The sequence below is a fragment of the Aulonocara sp. 'chitande type north' Nkhata Bay genome, linkage group LG23 (genome assembly GCF_057382095.1).
Source record: "Aulonocara sp. 'chitande type north' Nkhata Bay isolate Kocher_YH1m ecotype deep benthic linkage group LG23, A_spYH_male_GT1.1, whole genome shotgun sequence".
NCBI classification, from domain to species: domain Eukaryota; kingdom Metazoa; phylum Chordata; class Actinopteri; order Cichliformes; family Cichlidae; genus Aulonocara; species Aulonocara sp. 'chitande type north' Nkhata Bay.
Genome location: NC_141365.1, coordinates 7,875,191 through 7,894,054, shown reverse-complemented (window position 1 = coordinate 7,894,054; position 18,864 = coordinate 7,875,191). Strand labels below are relative to the sequence as shown.

At 40.7% G+C, this 18,864-nt stretch overlaps 2 protein-coding genes across 3 annotated transcripts; one reads left to right on the top strand and one right to left on the bottom strand.

Moving 5' to 3' along the window:
• The first annotated feature begins 1,436 nt into the window (after positions 1-1,436).
• On the top strand, positions 1,437-10,868 carry fsd1 (fibronectin type III and SPRY domain containing 1). 2 transcript variants are annotated; one of them, XM_086284325.1, is made up of 13 exons: positions 1,437-1,646; positions 2,362-2,457; positions 2,537-2,668; positions 4,436-4,537; positions 4,758-4,780; positions 5,205-5,326; positions 7,467-7,676; positions 7,765-7,863; positions 7,977-8,124; positions 8,218-8,300; positions 8,705-8,956; positions 9,177-9,265; positions 9,366-10,868. In XM_086284325.1, exons 1-13 carry the CDS (start codon positions 1,632-1,634, stop codon positions 9,474-9,476), a joined length of 1,482 nt encoding a protein of 493 aa, XP_086140451.1. In that variant the 5' UTR covers positions 1,437-1,631; the 3' UTR covers positions 9,477-10,868. The 2 variants fall into 2 exon arrangements, with proteins under 2 accessions (XP_086140451.1, XP_086140452.1); XM_086284326.1 differs by lacking the exon at positions 1,437-1,646 and adding an exon at positions 1,753-2,010.
• Positions 8,564-17,748, bottom strand: LOC147301106 (signal-transducing adaptor protein 1-like). Its single transcript, XM_086284328.1, has 13 exons — positions 16,657-17,748; positions 15,073-15,144; positions 14,839-14,958; positions 14,685-14,741; positions 14,438-14,589; positions 14,014-14,145; positions 13,642-13,711; positions 12,931-13,033; positions 12,740-12,838; positions 12,220-12,291; positions 12,033-12,083; positions 11,787-11,918; positions 8,564-11,675 (listed from the first exon to the last, which is right to left on the bottom strand). Exons 1-13 carry the CDS (start codon positions 16,741-16,743, stop codon positions 11,611-11,613), a joined length of 1,212 nt encoding a protein of 403 aa, XP_086140454.1. The 5' UTR covers positions 16,744-17,748; the 3' UTR covers positions 8,564-11,610.
• Positions 17,749-18,864: the final 1,116 nt, after the last annotated feature.

The following is an 18,864-nucleotide window of genomic DNA, read 5'->3' as shown; positions in this document are numbered from 1 at the left end:
TGAGCTGATAGTGTTATCCACACAGCACTTTTAACAGAGGGGAGCCCAGTGGTGTGGAGGGTGGCATCTTGCATCTCTCATATCAAATTTTCAGTCTGAATTTAAATGAATAGAAAAAAGGCCAACATCAAGCTCTGATATGAAGTAGTGACATATATGATACAGTTACATCAAAACAAGCACAATACTTGAGTAAAAGTTTTATTTATTTCCATATTTCTAACCACACCTTAATGGGCAGATTATTCATTCATTTAATCTTTATTTCAGTTGCAAAACACCATCCAACAAAGAGAGGATACCAGTGTCTCTAGAATTAATACTGGTAATGTCTAGTGTTAAACATCATTTGCATTTAGCCCGTAGTGATTTCATATTAAGCCTGCAAATATACTTACACCCAGTAGTTTTAAATATGCTGGCTCCAGTAGTTACAAACATCTTACATGCACTGAGCCATCGTCACCCTCATGACGTCATTGAAAGCTACATTTAGTTTCGGTAAACTCATTTTCCTGTGCACATATATGCTAGAGCTGTACAATATGCACAAACTAAAGGAAAGAAAAGCACCTTGCTCTACATAATGATCTAAATGAAGACCCTCCCTCCGTCTGTGCATGCATTAAATATGCTGGTATATACATTATCGCACGTTGCCTACAAATATCATCATCACGTGTTTTTGTTGTTGTTTTTATTTTTTGCTCTGTCCAAGACATCTGACCCTATTACATACACAGTAACGTTATTGTATGACAATATGAAGTCTATAAAATCTTAAATGTTTGTTTTCCTTGGTTCTATAAATAATAACATCGCTCTTACAGACACTGTATATGATTTTTTTTTTTTTTTTAAATCCACAACATATGTGAAGAAGCTAATAGAGACCAGCACTACCACGGCTAGAGACCACAAGATCATCCAAATTCATAATATGGTTCACCATACTATTACCAACCATGCGCTCAGTTTTACATCTCAGATTAGAGATGCTGAATAAATAAATCAGTATTTAGGGAGATATAGGCTCCAGCACTGCTGTGGCGACTTATCTGGTAATATAGATGTAGATTTCAGGTGGAGCCTTCTCCTGCATTATTTAGAAGACATTCATTTGTGTCCTCTACAAAGAAAAAAGAAAGAAGGAAGCAGACACAGAGTTTTGTCTTTTTAGTAGCTAAAGTAGATACAGAGATTTTATAAATAACAGGAAAACCTAAAACCATATCCAAGAAGATTTTTATTGGGACCCTAAATGGCTCTGTATTGTGTTATATAGGCTATTTAAAATCTATCTATCTATCTATCTATCTATCTATCTATCTATCTATCTATCTATCTATCTATCTATCTATCTATCTAGTTGTCCTTTCTCTGACTGCACCTGAAAGCAGCATCCCTCACCCGCGCCACCAGAACATCACTACCCAGAATCCCCCCGTGCCGCATGCGCCCCGCTTACTACGGCCCAAAGGCGTTGGTGGTTGGTGTCCGTCCGAAGATGCGTTGCTCTCCGGCAGCATCAGTACCAGCTCCGCCGTGCTAATACACCAAACACCGGGGGACGGAGGAGACATACCGGCGGTGTGTGGAGCTGCGACCGCGCCGGTGCACCTGACTGCAAGATGGGAGACCAGAAGGTGAGCCGGAGCCGGGGGAACAGGTGTCTCTGATGGGGGAAGCCGTTTCAGGGCGTAGTGTACAAAGGAAGGAGGGGGAGACGCGGCGATATGAGGGAGTTTGTGGATGCAGCATGGGCTTGAATTCCTCAGTCGTCTTGTTTTTGTACTCGGTGTTTGTTCGGGTGGATGTGGGGTCGTTTCTGTGCTCGCTATCGACCGCTTTCTTATCGACAAGTATCGGTGTAGCAGTCGGGGACGTGGGGAAGGGGGCCTTGGCGTAGCTCCTCTTCCATCAACAAACATTGCACAGTTCTTCTGTATGAATGGGCTTTTTCACTGTGGCGTCGGAGCAGTGCAGCAGGAGTGGCAGCAAATCAAAAGTGTGGGTTTTTCTGTGTAATATTGTGTGTCCGGTCTTTGAAGTCGCCTGCGTAACGATTGCGGAGCTGCATTATTAAATTATAAATGCGCATCCTTCCGCCCTCCCTGTGCACCGAGGGTAGGTCCCTCTCTGATCTCATCTGTTTAAAAGGGAGCTCAAAGCCTAAAGCTTTATGTGTCCACTCATCAGACAAGGGCTGATTAACACATCTTATCCACAGAGGAGGCTCTCCTGTGCGCTAATACAGGGATCCTGAGCCTGCCTGGAAGGGTCAGATTGTGTGTGAGTTCAAAGCAGAAATGTTAAGAAAAATCTGAATTGACTAAAGGAAAATTTTGTCTTTTTCTTCAGGAATCTCTGCGGAAGATCACCCACACACTGGCCATGAAGAATGAGGAGATTTCCAACTTCATCTGCACTCTCAAGCAGAGTCTGGACAACTTGGAGGTACAGTAACGCGAAGGGCTCAAGTTAAATTTGATCTCAAATGATACCCTGAACTTTTTTTTTTCTGCTGCGACACCAGGCAAATTCCAACCGGGTGCAGGAGGACCTGGAGTCTGAATGCAGCTCCCTCCATGCTGTTCTGGACGAAATGAAAGAAAATATGCTGACCCGTATCAAACAGGAGCGAGCAAGCCGTACCTATGAGCTGCAGGTAGCCGTTATTGTTTCTTGATTTGAAAAGTCTAGATCTTTTTAATCGGGGGGGCATCATTGCATGGCTTAGACTTATTACCTGTCTGCATACGAAAGCAGGTGTTGCATCAGTGCTTGTGGGGACGTTGTTTCATTCTTTGTTGTTGTACATCCCATGCTCATCTCTTGATCACTGATTGAGTAAGGCGGTTCACAGGATAAAACCGGAGCCTCCTGACCTTTAAGTCAGACTAAAATCTAAACTTTTCTAAGTGAACAGCAAGCAGAATGCAACGTACTTTAACCCGATCTGTTAAAAAATACTGTAACTGTACAGAATACAAACCACAAAATTACAGATAACAGGTTTAAGTGGAGCATCATCGTGTTTGTCTTAACGTTTATGTTTTTTAATGCCACTGTAATTTATAATATTGGTGAGAAGCGTTTATCCTTCAAGCTGAATTCTAAAATGCTTCACATGTTCGGTTGTACTTCTCTTGAAAGTGTGTTGACTTCATGTGTCATTTGTTGGTTTGGAAATGCCTCTGAGGCATTAGGAAGACAGTAACAATAGCTAGTAATATGTTTTGAAGTGCGTTGCCAAGCTTAGAAAGATTTATAGGGGACTATGGAGCAAGACAAATAATATTGCCACTTCCTTTAAACTGCTACCATCTGTACGGTGCTGTTGTTCCCCTTTGTTTGGAAAAAAAAAAAGGTCCAAACTGTCATTTATTCCTCGAACCATGAACCTCCTGAACATGAATGGTTTGGCCAAAATCGCCCCAAAGATGCAAGGAGACTGAAAGTGTCCGTATGTGATTGTTTTTAAGTGGTGTGTACAGAATCAGGTGACTTCTGCTCCAATCAGCTTTCAATGATTTCCACCATAGCAACACTGTTTTTTACTTTTTTTCCTTTACATTGCTTTAGCTTGTTAAAGTGCTTTAAAAAATGAAGTAAGAAAGAAGACCATAGAGAGAGAGAGAGAAGAGAAATATACGCTATATGCCTCAAAACTACTGAGCCATCTCCACATTACACCTGCAGGAGCTGTTCAAGCATGGAAACCCATGCAGTGAAGCTCCCGGCACACAGTGTTTGTGCTGGTGTTAATGCCAGAGGAAGTTTGGAACTCTGCAGTTACTGAATCAGCAGAGCGTCGGCGAGTTTTATGCACTCGGCGACCCCGCTCTGTAACTTTATGTCATCGATATAATTCATGGCTGAGCTAGCATGGTTCCTAAACACTTCCATGTTGCAACAAGCCTCTTACAAGAGATCTCAACAGAGGCATCCTATTACAGCACCATCGAATTCAGTGAGCCATGCAGTCTGTAAAGGCCGATTGCATGCTTGATTTTCATACACCTGAATTCAAAGATTACGAGGCGTGGTCCGATACTTTTGTTCATATTGTGTAACAATAAACAAGGTAAGGCCAGGAACTTGCAGCTGTGGAGCCAGAGGTACCTGCTGCAGAGAGGAGGTGAAAATGACTCATCTCAAGTTTGCATTTTTTGCTTTTTTTTACTCTCTTTCTTTGCAACATTTATTCCAAACTAGCTGCATGAATGAAAGCTGATCTTTGTTTTCATTCATCTCAGGTCAAAATACCAATAATTCAAAAACGTCTGTAGCCTCAGGACTGAGCGATGACTCTCAAATGATGCAGCTAGCTCCATGGCTTCTGCTGGCAACACAATCAACTTATTATACAGACGAATAACCTGTGGGAGTTTGCAGATGCGCTCCATTTGACTGTAAGTTGGTCTTTTCTCAGAGTCAGCTGAGCGCCTGCTCCAAAGCCCTGGAGAGTTCAGAGGAGCTTCTGGAGATGGCCAATCAGACGCTCTGCTCCTCTGAGACGGACGGTTTTACTCAGGTAACTGACAGTCATGCTGCTGCGCCGTTTGATGTGAATTTCAGTGTCCACATACGATTTAATCTGTCCTCCTTGTGCTGTCATACTAGCAGTGATTTTAACATGGCCACCGGCAGCTTTTTGTGTTGAATGACAACATGATGGGCTCCTACTCAGTTCTCTCTTCGCTCCGTGTCTCTCCTCTTTTTTTCCTTTCCCTCTCTGTGCTTCTCCTCTCCAGGCGGCCAAAGACATTAAGGATAGGTATAGTACTCAGCAATCCATTACTTTCCTTTTGTCATAGCCTCCTGTAACCAGCGAGCCATCTAATGAATGTAGCGTGCATGCATTCAAACCTGTAGCCACCGCACCCATTTCATAGACAGTAAGCACGATGGAAGCTTTCCACTCTTTTGTCTCTGAGTTTCCCCACTCTCATCTCGAGTCTGTGCCATCCTGTGTCAGCCCCTCCCTGGATGAATGCTGCTCCCTCTCTAGCTCCGCTTTTTGAATTAGGGTGATGAGTTCAGCGCTAGTATGTCAGAAATGTAGTTAGTGGTCTTTTCTTAGTGAGCAGTACTAGAATCACCTGTTTCTTCTTTGTCGCCCTCTGGTTCAGTTCAATAATAGACCCGCACTTGTTTCCACCCCACGTCTTTGTGTGTTTTTTGTGTGTCTTTCTCCACAGCGTCACAATGGCTCCAGCCTTTCGCCTCTCCCTGAAGGCTAAAGCCAGTGACAACATGAGTCACTTGATGGTGGATTTCAGCCAGGAGAGGGAGATGTTGCAAGGACTCAAATTTCTCCCAGGTCTGAAACGAAGGAGTTGCTGACTTGCACAACATTAAAGCAGCACTCTGCTTCTCTACTTCTGTTTAATTTTACACACCCGGTTGATTGTTTAAAGCTTCTGTTTAAAAGGGATAACCAATGATAAGAATGTTACACATGCACACTTAGTTAAATTAAATACTCGACTCTTGTAATGCACTGCATAGATTAGTAGGTCAGTTACTTGTTGATTATTTACAGGTAGTGTGCACTACAGAATCCAATATAAAGGAAAACTGTTTGTGTTTAAAGCCTTAAATGGTCTTGCACCTGGATATGTGGTAGATAGTCTGCCTCCATACACTCAATATCATTAAAGTGTGCCACTCCTGATCATTCCTCTGATTGATGCTTTCTGAAAAGGGGGATGTTTGCCTCGGCTGTTTTTGCAATCAGATGAACATCGCCTGTGACGGTTGTTAAATCTAAACTGAAAATGTACCTCTTCTTTTTTTTTTTTTTTTGTCAGGCTTTTGGAAATAGTTCATCTCTGGAGGATAGGTTCCTGCTGTAAATGTTGTGTAGCATCAATATTCAGGAACATGTTTAATTTATTTAGTTTTAGTGGTTTTTAATGTGTTTATATAAATAAAGTTAAAGAGAGAAGGGCTGAAGGTCAGATAAAATTAGGGGCTGCAGTACAGCTGAGCATAAGATTAGTAAGGATTATTTTGAACTCTACAAGAGTAGCTTAGCATGATTCAGAGTCCAAGAATTTAAATATGGAGCTGAAATTGAGGTTCTCCTTAACAGCTCTAGTTACTAATAATTACTTTGAGTAATTATTAATTACAGCTGTAGTATTTTACTATAATTAGTAACTAATTACTTTACAGTTTTTGTCTGAAAAATTACTTTTTTTGGTATAAAATCTGCATCTAGTCATGTCATTGTCGGCTCTTGTCGAGTGCCAACCAATTTAATGGGTTTCAGTTGTTTCTCTGATCAGCAGAGCTGCACGTGAGGGCACAACTGTCTCAATCGCATCGGAAGTTAAACAACCTGTAACCTGCCTGCTCCCTCGTACAAAGTCCAGGTAGTTTTTCACTAGGTCATATAGTAGAGCAGATAAAATATGAGGAGAGTTTACAGCAGCTAGGCGGGATGTGCGTCTGTTCAGCGGGATCTCCTAAACTAAACAGTGTTTTTGAAGCAGGCTGCGTGATCCGGTGTGCTGCATGTGGGAAAAGGGGGGAAATCTGGTTAACGTTCCCACCTGAGGTCATGTGTGAAAACTCTTTTAAGATTTGAGCTTTTGTATTGTTACACCTTGAACTGCTACACAGTACATGTAGTCTAACTTCACCTCAATGAATTTCAAAAGTAAGACGATGCAATCTAGATAAAACAACCCGAAATGAGTCACTGCACATTACACTTAATTTCACAACACAATGAAGTTAAGAGTTCAAAAAAATACTTAAGAGATTCTGGTCAGGCTGTGTTTGGTAGATAAAGTATAAGCTGCCACCCTGGAGGTGTTGTTAAGTGCAGTGTAGGCATTTTTGTGTTTTTTCAACCAGAACAAAAGAAAGGGTCGATGCTTGCTGTGTGTTAAACTTCCTGCAGTATGTTCCACTTACCAGCATTTTTTTATATTAATGAGTCAAATGAATACATGTGATGTGACGGGGAGTTACATACAGCAATAAAACCACAGAGAAGTATCACTCCACAGCTGTGCGAGACCTCCTAACCTCGTTATTGCACCGTTGCGGTTTGACAGCCTACATATGTAGTGTGGGTCTCAATCTGATCTGAATCGCCTGCTTTTAGCTGTAAAGCTAAGACACACAGAGCTAAGACACACTGCTGGTTAAACAGGATACAGTAAATGGAAAAGGTGAAAGTTTATCAGATGAATGTGAGTGAAGAGTTGGGCACAGAGAAGGGCGACTTTTTTTTATCAAGTGCATGTAAAAAAAAATAAAAATAAAATAAATATTTATATTTTGCCACAAGGTCATGTCAGACTTCTTTTAGGAAAATACTGCCCCCTTGTGGTATTAAATGCAGCTTTAATATCGAACTGTTACACTTCTTGACTATTTTAGTAAAGAGTAGTGAAAGTTGATGTTGGACACAATCTGTAACAGGTAAAAACTCTTTTTGTCTTCAGTTCCTGCTACTCCTGAGATCCAGGTGTCAGAGTGCCAGGTGTGCGACAATACGGTGACTGTAGTTTGGAGTTTACCAGAGCCTGATAGCAAGATAGACCACTACATACTAGAACACCGGCGCACAAATCACGAGGGTCCACCTCGCATCCGAGAGGACTACCCCTGGATGGTGGTGGAGGGGATACGAGAGATGGAGCACACTCTCACGGGTAGGAAGAGGACTGTGAGGTGATGTTTGGCATTTATAGTTAAACTTTGAGTAGATTTTCTAACCTAGAAAACTTCCCTAATTCCAAGGTCTGCGCTTTGACACCCGGTACTTGACGTTCAGAGTGAGAGCGTGTAACAAGGCTGTGGCGGGAGAGTTCTCTGAGCCGGTTACACTAGAAACCCACGGTGAGAATACTTGGATCTGGCTGCTGTTATTTTACTCTGACTGACAAAAGATGTGGGGCTTTTCAGTTTCCTGTACACTAAAAGAAAAACGTTGCTTCTTTCCCAATATCCAGCTTTCACTTTCAAGCTGGATGCTGCTTCAGCTCATCAGAACCTGAAGGTGGAGGACTTGAGCGTTGAGTGGGACAGCAGCGGAGGAAAAATACAGGACATCCGAAAAGACAAGAACCGAACCAACTCACCAATGCACTCCCCAGCCAGGTTTGTAAGCTGCTGATTTCATGTGCTAACTCTCATTATGAATAAAGCTCAGAAATATTGAATCTTTCTAGCTCGTGTCTTTTCTGTAATCAGGTCAGCCCTGATGTCTCCTAAGAGAGCACCGACCGCCCGGCCCGGCAGAGACAGGTTTACAGCAGAGTCGTACACAGTGCTGGGTAAGAATACGTGCAGCAAAAAAAGAGGGAAGGACAGACACAAACTTGTTTTTGCATTACCAAACCGCCCCAGATTGTAGATTGTAAGATACAATGTTAGAAAGTTACACAATAAAGTAATCTGATCTTCCTTACCGCCCAAGGTGAACTAATTAGTTGGTGTAATGAAGGCTTTACACGAGAAGAAATGATCCAGATTTAAACCAAAGGGTTTTTTTGTTGTTTCTTTTAATTACTGCACTTTTTACAGCTTTGGATATTTTAAACAGAAATCATTTCCACATAACTAACTTTTCAAATCAGATTTCCATCTCTTAGCAAGGCAGTTGTTACATAACCACAGCTGTCAGCATGCGTAAAGACAGTGGCGATTGTTTTGACACTGGCCTTATGTGTCGTGACAGCTGACACTGTGATTGATGCTGGCCAGCAGTACTGGGAGGTGCGTTTCGACAAGGAGAGCAAGGCCTTTGCCGTGGGCGTAGCCCTGCGGAGCCTCGGCCGATTCGACCAGTTGGGGAAAAGCAGCGCTTCCTGGTGCATCCACCTGAACAACTGGTTGCAGCAGAGCCTCACAGCCAAGCACAACAACAAGGCTCGAACCCTCGACTGTCCCATCCCAAATAGCATCGGAGTCTACATCAACTACGATGAAGGTAGGATCCAAACAGATCAATGGGTGAACTCAAAGATTTAGTTTGCCTCAGCCACAATTTGGTAACTGGAACAAAATGAAATAAAAGAAAAAGACTGTTTAGCGTTATTTGTGGATTAAAGTGAAGCAAGAATAAGGCTACTTTAACTTCCACACATTTTAAAAAGAAAATCTTTATAAAATAAACCGTTAAGTATGTTTGCCTTTGTGTTTCTCTCCAGGTATTCTGTCTTTTTACAACGCCAAAACTAAGCAGCTGATGCACACTTTTAAAACTAAGTTTCAGCAGCCAGTTATCCCAGCGTTCATGGTGAGGAAATTCAAGCCTATTTTTGTCTGAAAACTTTGCACCACCTGCTGATTTATTTATTTATTTTAATAAACTGCCTGTCATGTGCTGCCCCCTGCAGGTGTGGAACGGGAGTTTCTCTGTAGTGACGGGCCTGCAGGTTCCTAGCGTGGTGCAGAGCGGCCAGAGGAAGAACAGCGGCACCAGCAGCTCCAACGCCAGTCTCAACTAGACACATCCATCCACCTAGCCAAGTGGACTCCTCCCACCTCCACCCAGCCTTGGTCAGCGCCGCAGATCATCTCCTCTGCCCTGACGGCGGTCGAAGCCATATCGCAGAAGAGTTAAATCACTGGAGTATGACAGTTTATCCTGTTCCACGTGCAGTGTCTGTGTTGCATAGAGACAAACTTTAGGTGGGAAGAGGTGGGTCTGCTGCTCCCTCAGTGACAGAACTCTTCAGATGTATGACTCTGGATGTTGTGAATGCTGGGGATACAGTAGGTGTAGGCTTGCTAGGTTTCCTGTCTCTGCACATCCATTTAGCACCACTGCTGCTAGAGCACTGATTTAGCGCTGGCCGCTGTCCATCCTTCTGTCAGCCGAACTGTTGTGCAGCCAGCTGCCGGTTCAGGGTTACGCTCTGTCCTGTCTGCTCTCTCTCCCTGTGCCTTCCTGCTCATTTCCAAAAAGATGAAATCGGGTACGCTAATAAGCTTTCTGTTCCAATTTAAAACTATGTCAGAAAAATTTGGATTAGCGGTTATTACCTATCCAGCCAGCAACCAACATACGGTCTATAACCCAAATAACAACCTGCACCTACACACAGTTACTGAAGTCCCTGAATCGCTGCCAGCAGCTTTTAGATACAAGAAATTAACATATTTAGGATGCTGAATTTGTTTTGTTGCCAAGGCATGTGCATTTAACAGTGTCTATTGTATTTCATATAATAGCCAGGACCCACACTTTGGGCTCTTTTGGCTCCTGCTGAGGTTTTGTTAGTTTAAAATCAGAGATGGTGTTATCTGTGGAGGAGTCTGTCGTACAGACTAAAAGTCAGAGGCAACTTCCTTCATTTTAACTCCTTGTAGTGAAGTCAGAGCGCTCATGTGGCTTCAGGATTTTTGAAATGATTGTACTGTATACTCACATAACTGCACTCTAATGCTTGTCCCTGTATATGCACCATTTCTTTTGCAGCAAAGAGTTCCCATTATGAGTAGTGGACTGCGTTTAGTCCTAAATATAACAAATAGCTAGGCAGTAGCTGGAGCTAATAAATCATATAATACAGATTAGCCATTTATGGAGCCACCCAGGCGAGAAACTAAAACGATAAACCCTGAAAACTTAGTCTGAAGTCTGTTTTTGTGCACCGCCTGACCTCTGAGAAGCATCCACCTCATGCTGTATGTAACACACGGTAACAGTGTTGCTTTGCCACATTTCTCCCTCTACGTGTGTTCTGAGTAATGTAGCCTGCGATGCTTTAAAGAAGCGAGAGTTCTGTTGACTTTGTTTCACATGCTGACAGATGTCAGAGTTTATTGTAAATAGTTTAATTTTTTCCACTATAATGTATCAGTCATTGAGGTAATAAAGGAGTGAGAGCACTGTGTTTGTCCGTGGATGTCTGTCTCAAAACAGAAATCAACAAAGGAGGACAAAAAGGTTTGGCTGTATGAATAATACATAAAGCGGAAATAGACCTGGCACAGACCGTCATAAAACCTATCCTGTTGCTGCATGGCACCTACTAGAATTTGCTTGATCACATGACCTGATGCGAAAGAGCAAGTTTTACTTCAGTAAAAAAATAAAAATTTTATACGATACATTTACAGAAACCAAAAGTTCGTCTGGCAGTTCTGTTTTTCTTCATAGGGCTGCATCACTAAAAAGGTGGGCAGTAATACACTACAGTTCAAATATGAACATCCTGCCTGTAAGGCAGAATATAACCATTGTAGCTATGGAAATCTTAAAAAAACAAATCTAAAAACACTGATAAATGTGATTCAATAGAACAAAGAAAAAAAGTGCCACTTTCATTGGCAAATGTGCAAAATGTACAAGAGAAAGGTATAGATAATGTGACATGTGCACTGCTCTTTACAGTTGATTAATTTGCTAACGAGTGTCCAAGAGAAGCAAAAATCAATAGCACGTTAATCCTCTGAGAGGCTTTGCTGCTTCTGTGCTGCCGACAGAGCCGAGCTACACTGCGGAGCAGGGGGAGGTTATCAGCGGCCCGTTTCTGCTCCCATGTGTCGGTTCATCTTGCAGGGACGGTCTGACACAGCAGCTTTGCCATATTGTCACAGATGGAGATTGCTCTCAGGGGCTCCCGTCACGAGAGGTCACTGGCACTTGCCCTTGTTTTTTTCCAGCCGAAGTTTCAGCTCAGATATTGTTGCGCGAGCAACTAAAAGCAACATGAGAAAAAAGTAAAAATAACTATTTAGAAAAATTTAGAAAAATATTAAATGTGTTTCAGATTTCACTGAGGTAGGAAAAAGCCTTAAAGTGAACCTACGCTGATTATCGGGGTCTGTAACGGCTTTCACCTTCACATCTTGTTTTGTGGTTGAAACGGAGGAGGGAAAAAATTTGCGAGGTGCAGGAGTTGGAGGCATGAGTGGAATTTTCTGGGTTTTCCCTTCTGGTTCTGTAGTGAAGACAGACACATACAAGGGGGGAAATTAACCATGCAGCGTCAAAGTGAATATTTTCCAATAGTTTCTTAAATTAGAAAGCGAGATAGAGATCGAGAGCCACTTACGTGGCAACGGATTGACTGAGGAATCTTCTGTCTCTTCTGCTTCCTCATTCCCTGTTTGAACACAGACATTGCTTAGAAACAGTAACTGGAAAAAATGAAGTCACACCTGTTTACACTTGTGAAACATAACAAAAAACTCATGATGGATGAGCTGATTGATGGCACATGTGACAATGGTGATACTCACAGTTCTCATTCAAATACAAGCACTCTTCCACTGGCAATTCCTCTGGTTCAGGAGATGGTGTTTTTCTACAGACTGGAAAATAGAAGACACGATTTTGATTATTGGAGCACCTAATAAAAAATAAAGAAAGAAAATGACCAGATTTTAAACAAACAAACAAAAAAACAGGTACTATTTCAACCAGCAACCTTGGGAAAACACAAATATGCAGACAATAAACACGGCATATTATGTTCAGGTAAATAAAGGTTAACGTAATATGTTTTAGTCACAGGAGTCTGGAATGAATTCAATATCATTTCAAACGATTGTTTACTGTGATATTTTGTGCAGATTTTCTTAAATTACAGTTTAATTAATTAAAGTTTAATGGTAATTAGCATTTAATTTCAAAGTCCAGAGCCAAAAGAAGAAACTAAAGTTAAATCTCAAGGAGGAATCTCCCAACTGCACCAAAACAAAGAGGCTTACAAAGCAGAGTAAACAGACTGATGTATGAGTTTGTGTTAATGGGAAATACCTGGTTTGGGAGGCTTGGAAGGAAGGCTTGGTGGAGGACCTTTTTGCAAGGGCTGCTGAACACTCTTTTCTCCATTTTCATTATCAGAAGAAATATAAGCTGTTAAAAAAAGTCCATAGCTTATATTAGTCATGGAATAATTATTACAGAAGAACAAATAGAGACTGGACTATATCAGGTTCTGTACATACATAATTTCTTTTCATATGGTTCTTCAATAATGAGGGGAATCAAAACTCTGTCAGTTGATGTCACTAAATAGCTGATCATATCGTGCAGAGTGTCACAGGTGACCTGCACAGAGAGAATAATCAAATACACAAAGTTAACAAGGGTGTGTGTGTGCGTGTGTTGACTTGGTCATTTATGGACCTGCAACGATAAAATGTCTTGCAGGAACTGCAGTGAGCACTGCTGCTGAAATTCACTTTACAGACTGAGGTGTGTCATGAGAGCACAGAAGGAAATGTATGCAACTTTCAAGCACAAACCTAGCGTTGTACCCGCAAACTAATGCAAAAAACCACACACACCAGGCTGAGTCGTGAAAACAGCAGCCAGATTAAAACAATCATCTGCTGCCATGACAATTTTATTCCCACCACAGCCTTTACTGTTAAATACCTTATTGTTTTCCAGGAGGTCATAACACTTTATCTCTATCGCCAATAAAACCATGAAAAAAAAAAGTTCTATCAAGGGCAGCAGTGTGTGTGTGTTGCACTGTTTGTCACTGCCATGTGGGTGTAAGCCACACACAGAAGATTTCATAAAGCAATAAAAAAAAAAGGCAAAACCTGTATAGAGAATAAAAGATTCCACTTAAGTTACTCAGTTGCTCCTTTCTTTGAGGCACACATGTACAACTGAACCCAGAATTGGGCTTTGGTGTTAATACTCACTTTAGGCTCCACATCAATGATGAAGCCGCCGTCGTGTTTTCGGATCACGCGGTAGTGTTTGACTAAAGGGCTGCAAGAAAAAAAATGAATAAACTTTAAACCTGAATAAAATACCAGCATAGTTATTGCTATCAGCCACGTTGGGACACTGTGCAAAGCGTAACGTAAAAACAGAATAAATAAATCCATATTTCAGTTCTACTGTGAATAAACAATATGATGGGTTTATGAGGTTTTCAGATCACTCTATTCTGTTTTAATTAGCATTTTACGCAGCATCACAACTTTTTGGGAATTAAGTTTGTATATTATTTGTGTTATGTATGAATGAGTGAGTACATGTTTATATCTGTGTCCGATGTGTGTGCGTACCTGTCCAAGTCCTGCCTGGTGCTGACAGCGAAGGAGCTCCCATCGCTTCCAGGTCTCAGCAGCAGGTTTCCTCTTTTGACTTCTCTGTCAAGAAGCAGCTCGGCCTCCAGGCGGGAGACATTGTGGTAACAGCTATAGGAATGACACAAATGTGTCACTCATCAGCAGCTGAGCTCGGTATATAATTAAATTCTAATGGAATGCATATGCAAAGAATGTTTCTGGCATTAGAGTCAATCTTGACTTCTTTCCAAAGAAAACAAAATTCCAACATGTCTGGCTTCTTTTCTTTTTTTTTTCCGAGAATGAAAATGCAGATAATTCAGTTAAATACCAGTTAACGCATTTACAGTTATAGCAACACCTCTTCGCCATAAACATAGTCAGCAATAGTGCAAAAGTCACGAGTGTCTTTGATACTGACGCTGGCATGTCTGCTTGTAGGGTGACATAAGAAGGGCAGCTGGTCTCAGCAGATGGAGGGCTGTTCTGTTTTCTCTCAGTTTCCTTTTGTACTGCCTCTTTCAGCATGTGGATCTGACCTGGCAGCAGATTCAGAGAGGTGGGCACAGCCAGCTGCAGGAATACATAATAATAATTTTAAATACTCTGTGTTACATCTACAGCTTGTTATTTTTCTATAAAGTGAGATAAAGGTTTGTACCACAGACCTCAGCCACAGCTTGGATATAGCCCTTCCAAAACTCACGAACTTCTGCATTTGGGACCTAAAGAAGTGACAGAGGAGGAGGAAAAGGTCAAAAACAGAGCATCCTCCTTTGATAGAAATCAGACCAGTTGCATGTATTCCACATATTCCCTTACGGTGAATTTGATATTTCCGCCTTTCAGTCGGAGATTGAATCTGGCTGCATCCAAGTTACGGTCCTGTCTGGTCTCATCTGTTACTGAGATAAATCCACTGAGATCCAGTTTCTCTATGTACTGATAAAACACACACAGTCAAAGAGGGTTAATCAAGAAAAGTTTGGGGGGTTTTTGTTTGTTGTTTTTTAAAAAGAATAATTCAAATTTGTGAATTTCATTAAGTCAACTTACATCGCAGTCCTTTTTGTCATTGAAGAAAAAAAGGGTGTTTCCACAAAGGGCGGTCCACAGTTTCTGAGATGTCTGCACACAAAAGAAAAACAGCTCAAGAAAAGTGACGAATCCAGACACGTGGATAGATATTTTAAAAATAAAATCATCCATTTTCTTTTATCCATTTCATTTATTTCCTTCCAAGTAAAGAAGAAAGCAAAGTTACACAACAAAGGAAAAAACAACAACATCAACAAAAACCAGGCTGATGACATTTCTGGGAAAGACCTGATGAGTCAACTGATTCCTTTACCGCAAAGGAAACCGAGAAACCTCAACAGATACAGGTGTATGATATTAATAACTCTGCTCTACATGCTTGTACAATGCCTCCCCAGACTTGTTTTGCCTAGACTGAGAAAACCAGAGACATTTCATGTATAATTTCATCTTATTTTGGTCTACAGACAAAGCAAAGACCCGAATGAAGCTCTCTTTTTCCATTTTCCAACACTGTGACCTGCTGGCAAATATTAAGGCTGATGGCAAAATCTCTAAGGCATTCGATGCCAAGCTCAAACAAATTGTGTTGAATTTATAAAGTGAGATAAAGGCTTGCCTTTCAGTCTCATGTGCACAGTCTTATCAGTAACACCTTGTAAGAACAGCCCTCAGGATTTATGATCTCTAAAGCTTGATGTTCTAGTTTATATCTTGTGTTAGTTCCTGGTTTTCTCAAATGATTACGACAAAAGCAATAAAGAAGTCAAACCAGTCTGACAGGCAGAAAAAAAATGTGAAAATGACAAGGAGCTTCTCTACCACAGTAAACAACTTTGTTTACCTGGTTTTTTCTATCTAGGTCTTTTACCTACATCTGTTTTAAAGGGTAACTGAGCAGTAACCATGCCAATGCAGTGCTGTTTTATCATTTCAAGCATAACGTTGTAAAGACTAAGTACAAATATTACATTGGAGTACAGTTTATATAAAGCACGGGCTTGTGCAGGAAAAAAAAAACTACAGAACTACAAACAAAATGAAAGCATAGAAGTCCTCTTTGAAGTCACTAAATGGCCCTGACATTAAAATGAATAAGTAAATAAAAATATTTAACAGTTGGCAGTTGTTAGGAACATTAATGGCATGTTCTGCACATGGTTGGCAGGTCAATCATTCATGTTCCTCTGTTGTTACCACACACACACACACACACACACACACACACACACACACACACAACAAACAGAAAACATATTTCAGACTAATTGATTGCTTTACAATAAGGAAACGAATTTGACAACATTTCAAGCAAAAGTGGTCACATTTTTGCACTTTTCAGTTGTAAGGATTTGCTCTTTTTCTCTCTCTTATATATAAGAGTAAATTCTTTTGGACAGTATCAATCAATAGAAAGACTTTGCTTCATCAGGTCTTGATCGTTTATGAGAAATTCATGGACATTTAAACTCAAAAACTGACTAAACTGTTTGAAAGTTAAAAACCTGAAGCCTCGATGGAAAATAATGACATGTTTGCTGTAAGCGTGAGTACACAACGGTCACATATCTGCACAAACAACCAAGCAAAAATCTTATTTACCTCATCATTGAATGATCTCTTCTCCATGTATCCTTCATAGTAACAGTTTGGCAGCTGGTCCCTCGGTCGCCTTGTTCGCTTTGCCATCACAGCAAGTGTCGTTGTTCAGAATAAGTCAGATTATACTGTGAATACGAACTCAATTCTCCTACAAATGTATGAAAAGTGCCCCAGCTGCCTGACTATAAAACAACTCAGTCCTTGGGCCACGCCCTCGACCAATGATTGGTCAAAGAGCGAAGTGGGTGGGTGTTTCTTGAGGACGGAAACTACCTTTTCTTGCAACTTGGAACAAACTCCAGCGCCTGGTATTTACACCTTAATGAACTTCAAAAGAACTAAAGCACAATGCTCATCAGAGCGTGTATGTTCTTCAGTCATTATTTACAGTAAATAATTCACAGGTCATTAAATGGAAACAACGCAAACCATAAAGCTGTTGAGCTGGAGCGTTAGCTTTTTAGACCTGCCATCATCAATGGCCACTAGTAACTAGTACATGTGTTTACCACTTCATTTTTATTTTTTATTTTTTTTTACATTTTCATTAACTTTGAATAGTCAGCTACTCATTCACAAGTCTGCTCCAGAACCATTTCACCTGTTTACCTGTTTCTCAGGTATACAGTTTCCAGATTTCTGTCCAGAGACCTGCTTTTAGAAAATCTCTGACCTGAATTCATCGCTTATTTCAAACCTCTGCATACAGTTTGTTTGTAGATTATTCACTGCTTTGAAGCGCAGTTGTTTTAGAATTTCTTATCGTGACTATTTTTATTTGGTTTTAAATGGGCTCAGTCCAGAGTGTGTTTGCTAATTTCAATTTAGTCTTCATTGTTTGAGGATTAGGCCTTTTTTAAATGGTTATAATGTGAAGGTTAGTCATCTGGGGCACTCTGATTAAACATTTGCACCAAAACTTGCTTGGCAGGTTGTGTTGACATAATCTGACGAAACTGGCAAAGACTAAAACCAAACTTATTTTTCTTACTCTATATTTTTATTTTAGTTTAGATTTCTAAGTACACTATGTGTTTTCCGCTTGTTTTCTGTTTAGTTGGCCTTAGCTTAGGTTTAGTATTAGTATTAGTATTAGTATTAGTATTAGTAATAGTAATCTTTGTTTTGCACGTGCTGCAGGTCCCATAGCTCCACACAGTATGGAACTATGAGGAAACAATATACTCCATATAAAGATTTTTGATTCATTTTGAATTATTCTAAAGTTTATAACTTGGGCATGCTTAAAATACTTATAGCGTGCAGGGTCTTTACAACATAATTCAAATTCAATTCAAATGTTTATGATTTGTTGCTCCTTTCCTATAAAATACACAGAAGTTAGGCTACTCTATATAATACAGCCTGCACCTTTAAAAAAGTATAGTGTACTAACGCTGTAAGATGGGAAATGGTGTTTGTTTTTTATAACCAAGAAATTGCACATTGCTTAAATTTGCGTGGGCTCTCTCCAGGTATTCCACAGGACAAAGGCATGCGCTTAAGGGCGTCAGGTTAAATGGTGAATTTAAATTGCCCAAATGTAAATGAAGTTTTTGACTGAATTTTGACTGTCTGTCTCTCTTTAGCCCTCGTTAGCCCTGCCTAGAACTGGCGACCCGTTAAGGGTGCACCACTACCAAGGTACAGGCAGTGAAACAATGGCGGGACACGTCAAGGTGTGATCTTGACGTATCACGCCTAATCTTTCGGTTAATCAGGAGCCATAACTTGATATCATCACGGTTTTTAGTAAAAATAGCACAGGCTTCTTTCAGATAGCATGAAACAGGTCCTGAGATTAGCCATCAACTTGTACTTTATTCTCAATCTTGTCAAAGTTTTTTGGTAATCTGATTCCATGAGAACGTTGCTGAGCTCAGTGTTGCATGAAAGATGACGTAGTAATAATCGTGTATTTTTTTTTCTGTTGCTACAAAATGAACTGAGGACACGAAGTCACATTTTCAGATGCCAGCGCCACCAACAAAAACATGTTTTTGTCGATTTTAGGGCTGTTCCTCGTGTTGAAATAACTGTGCAAACACACAACACAAAGCAATGCAGGAAAAAAATAAGATTAAATAGCAGTTCCCGAATTTACGTTAAGGTTGGGCCTTGGCGTTACCTTAGCAGTGTTTACTCTGTGAATGTGTGATCTTTGATCTTTACAAAGTAACTCACTCTTAGCCATTATAGTTTAACATC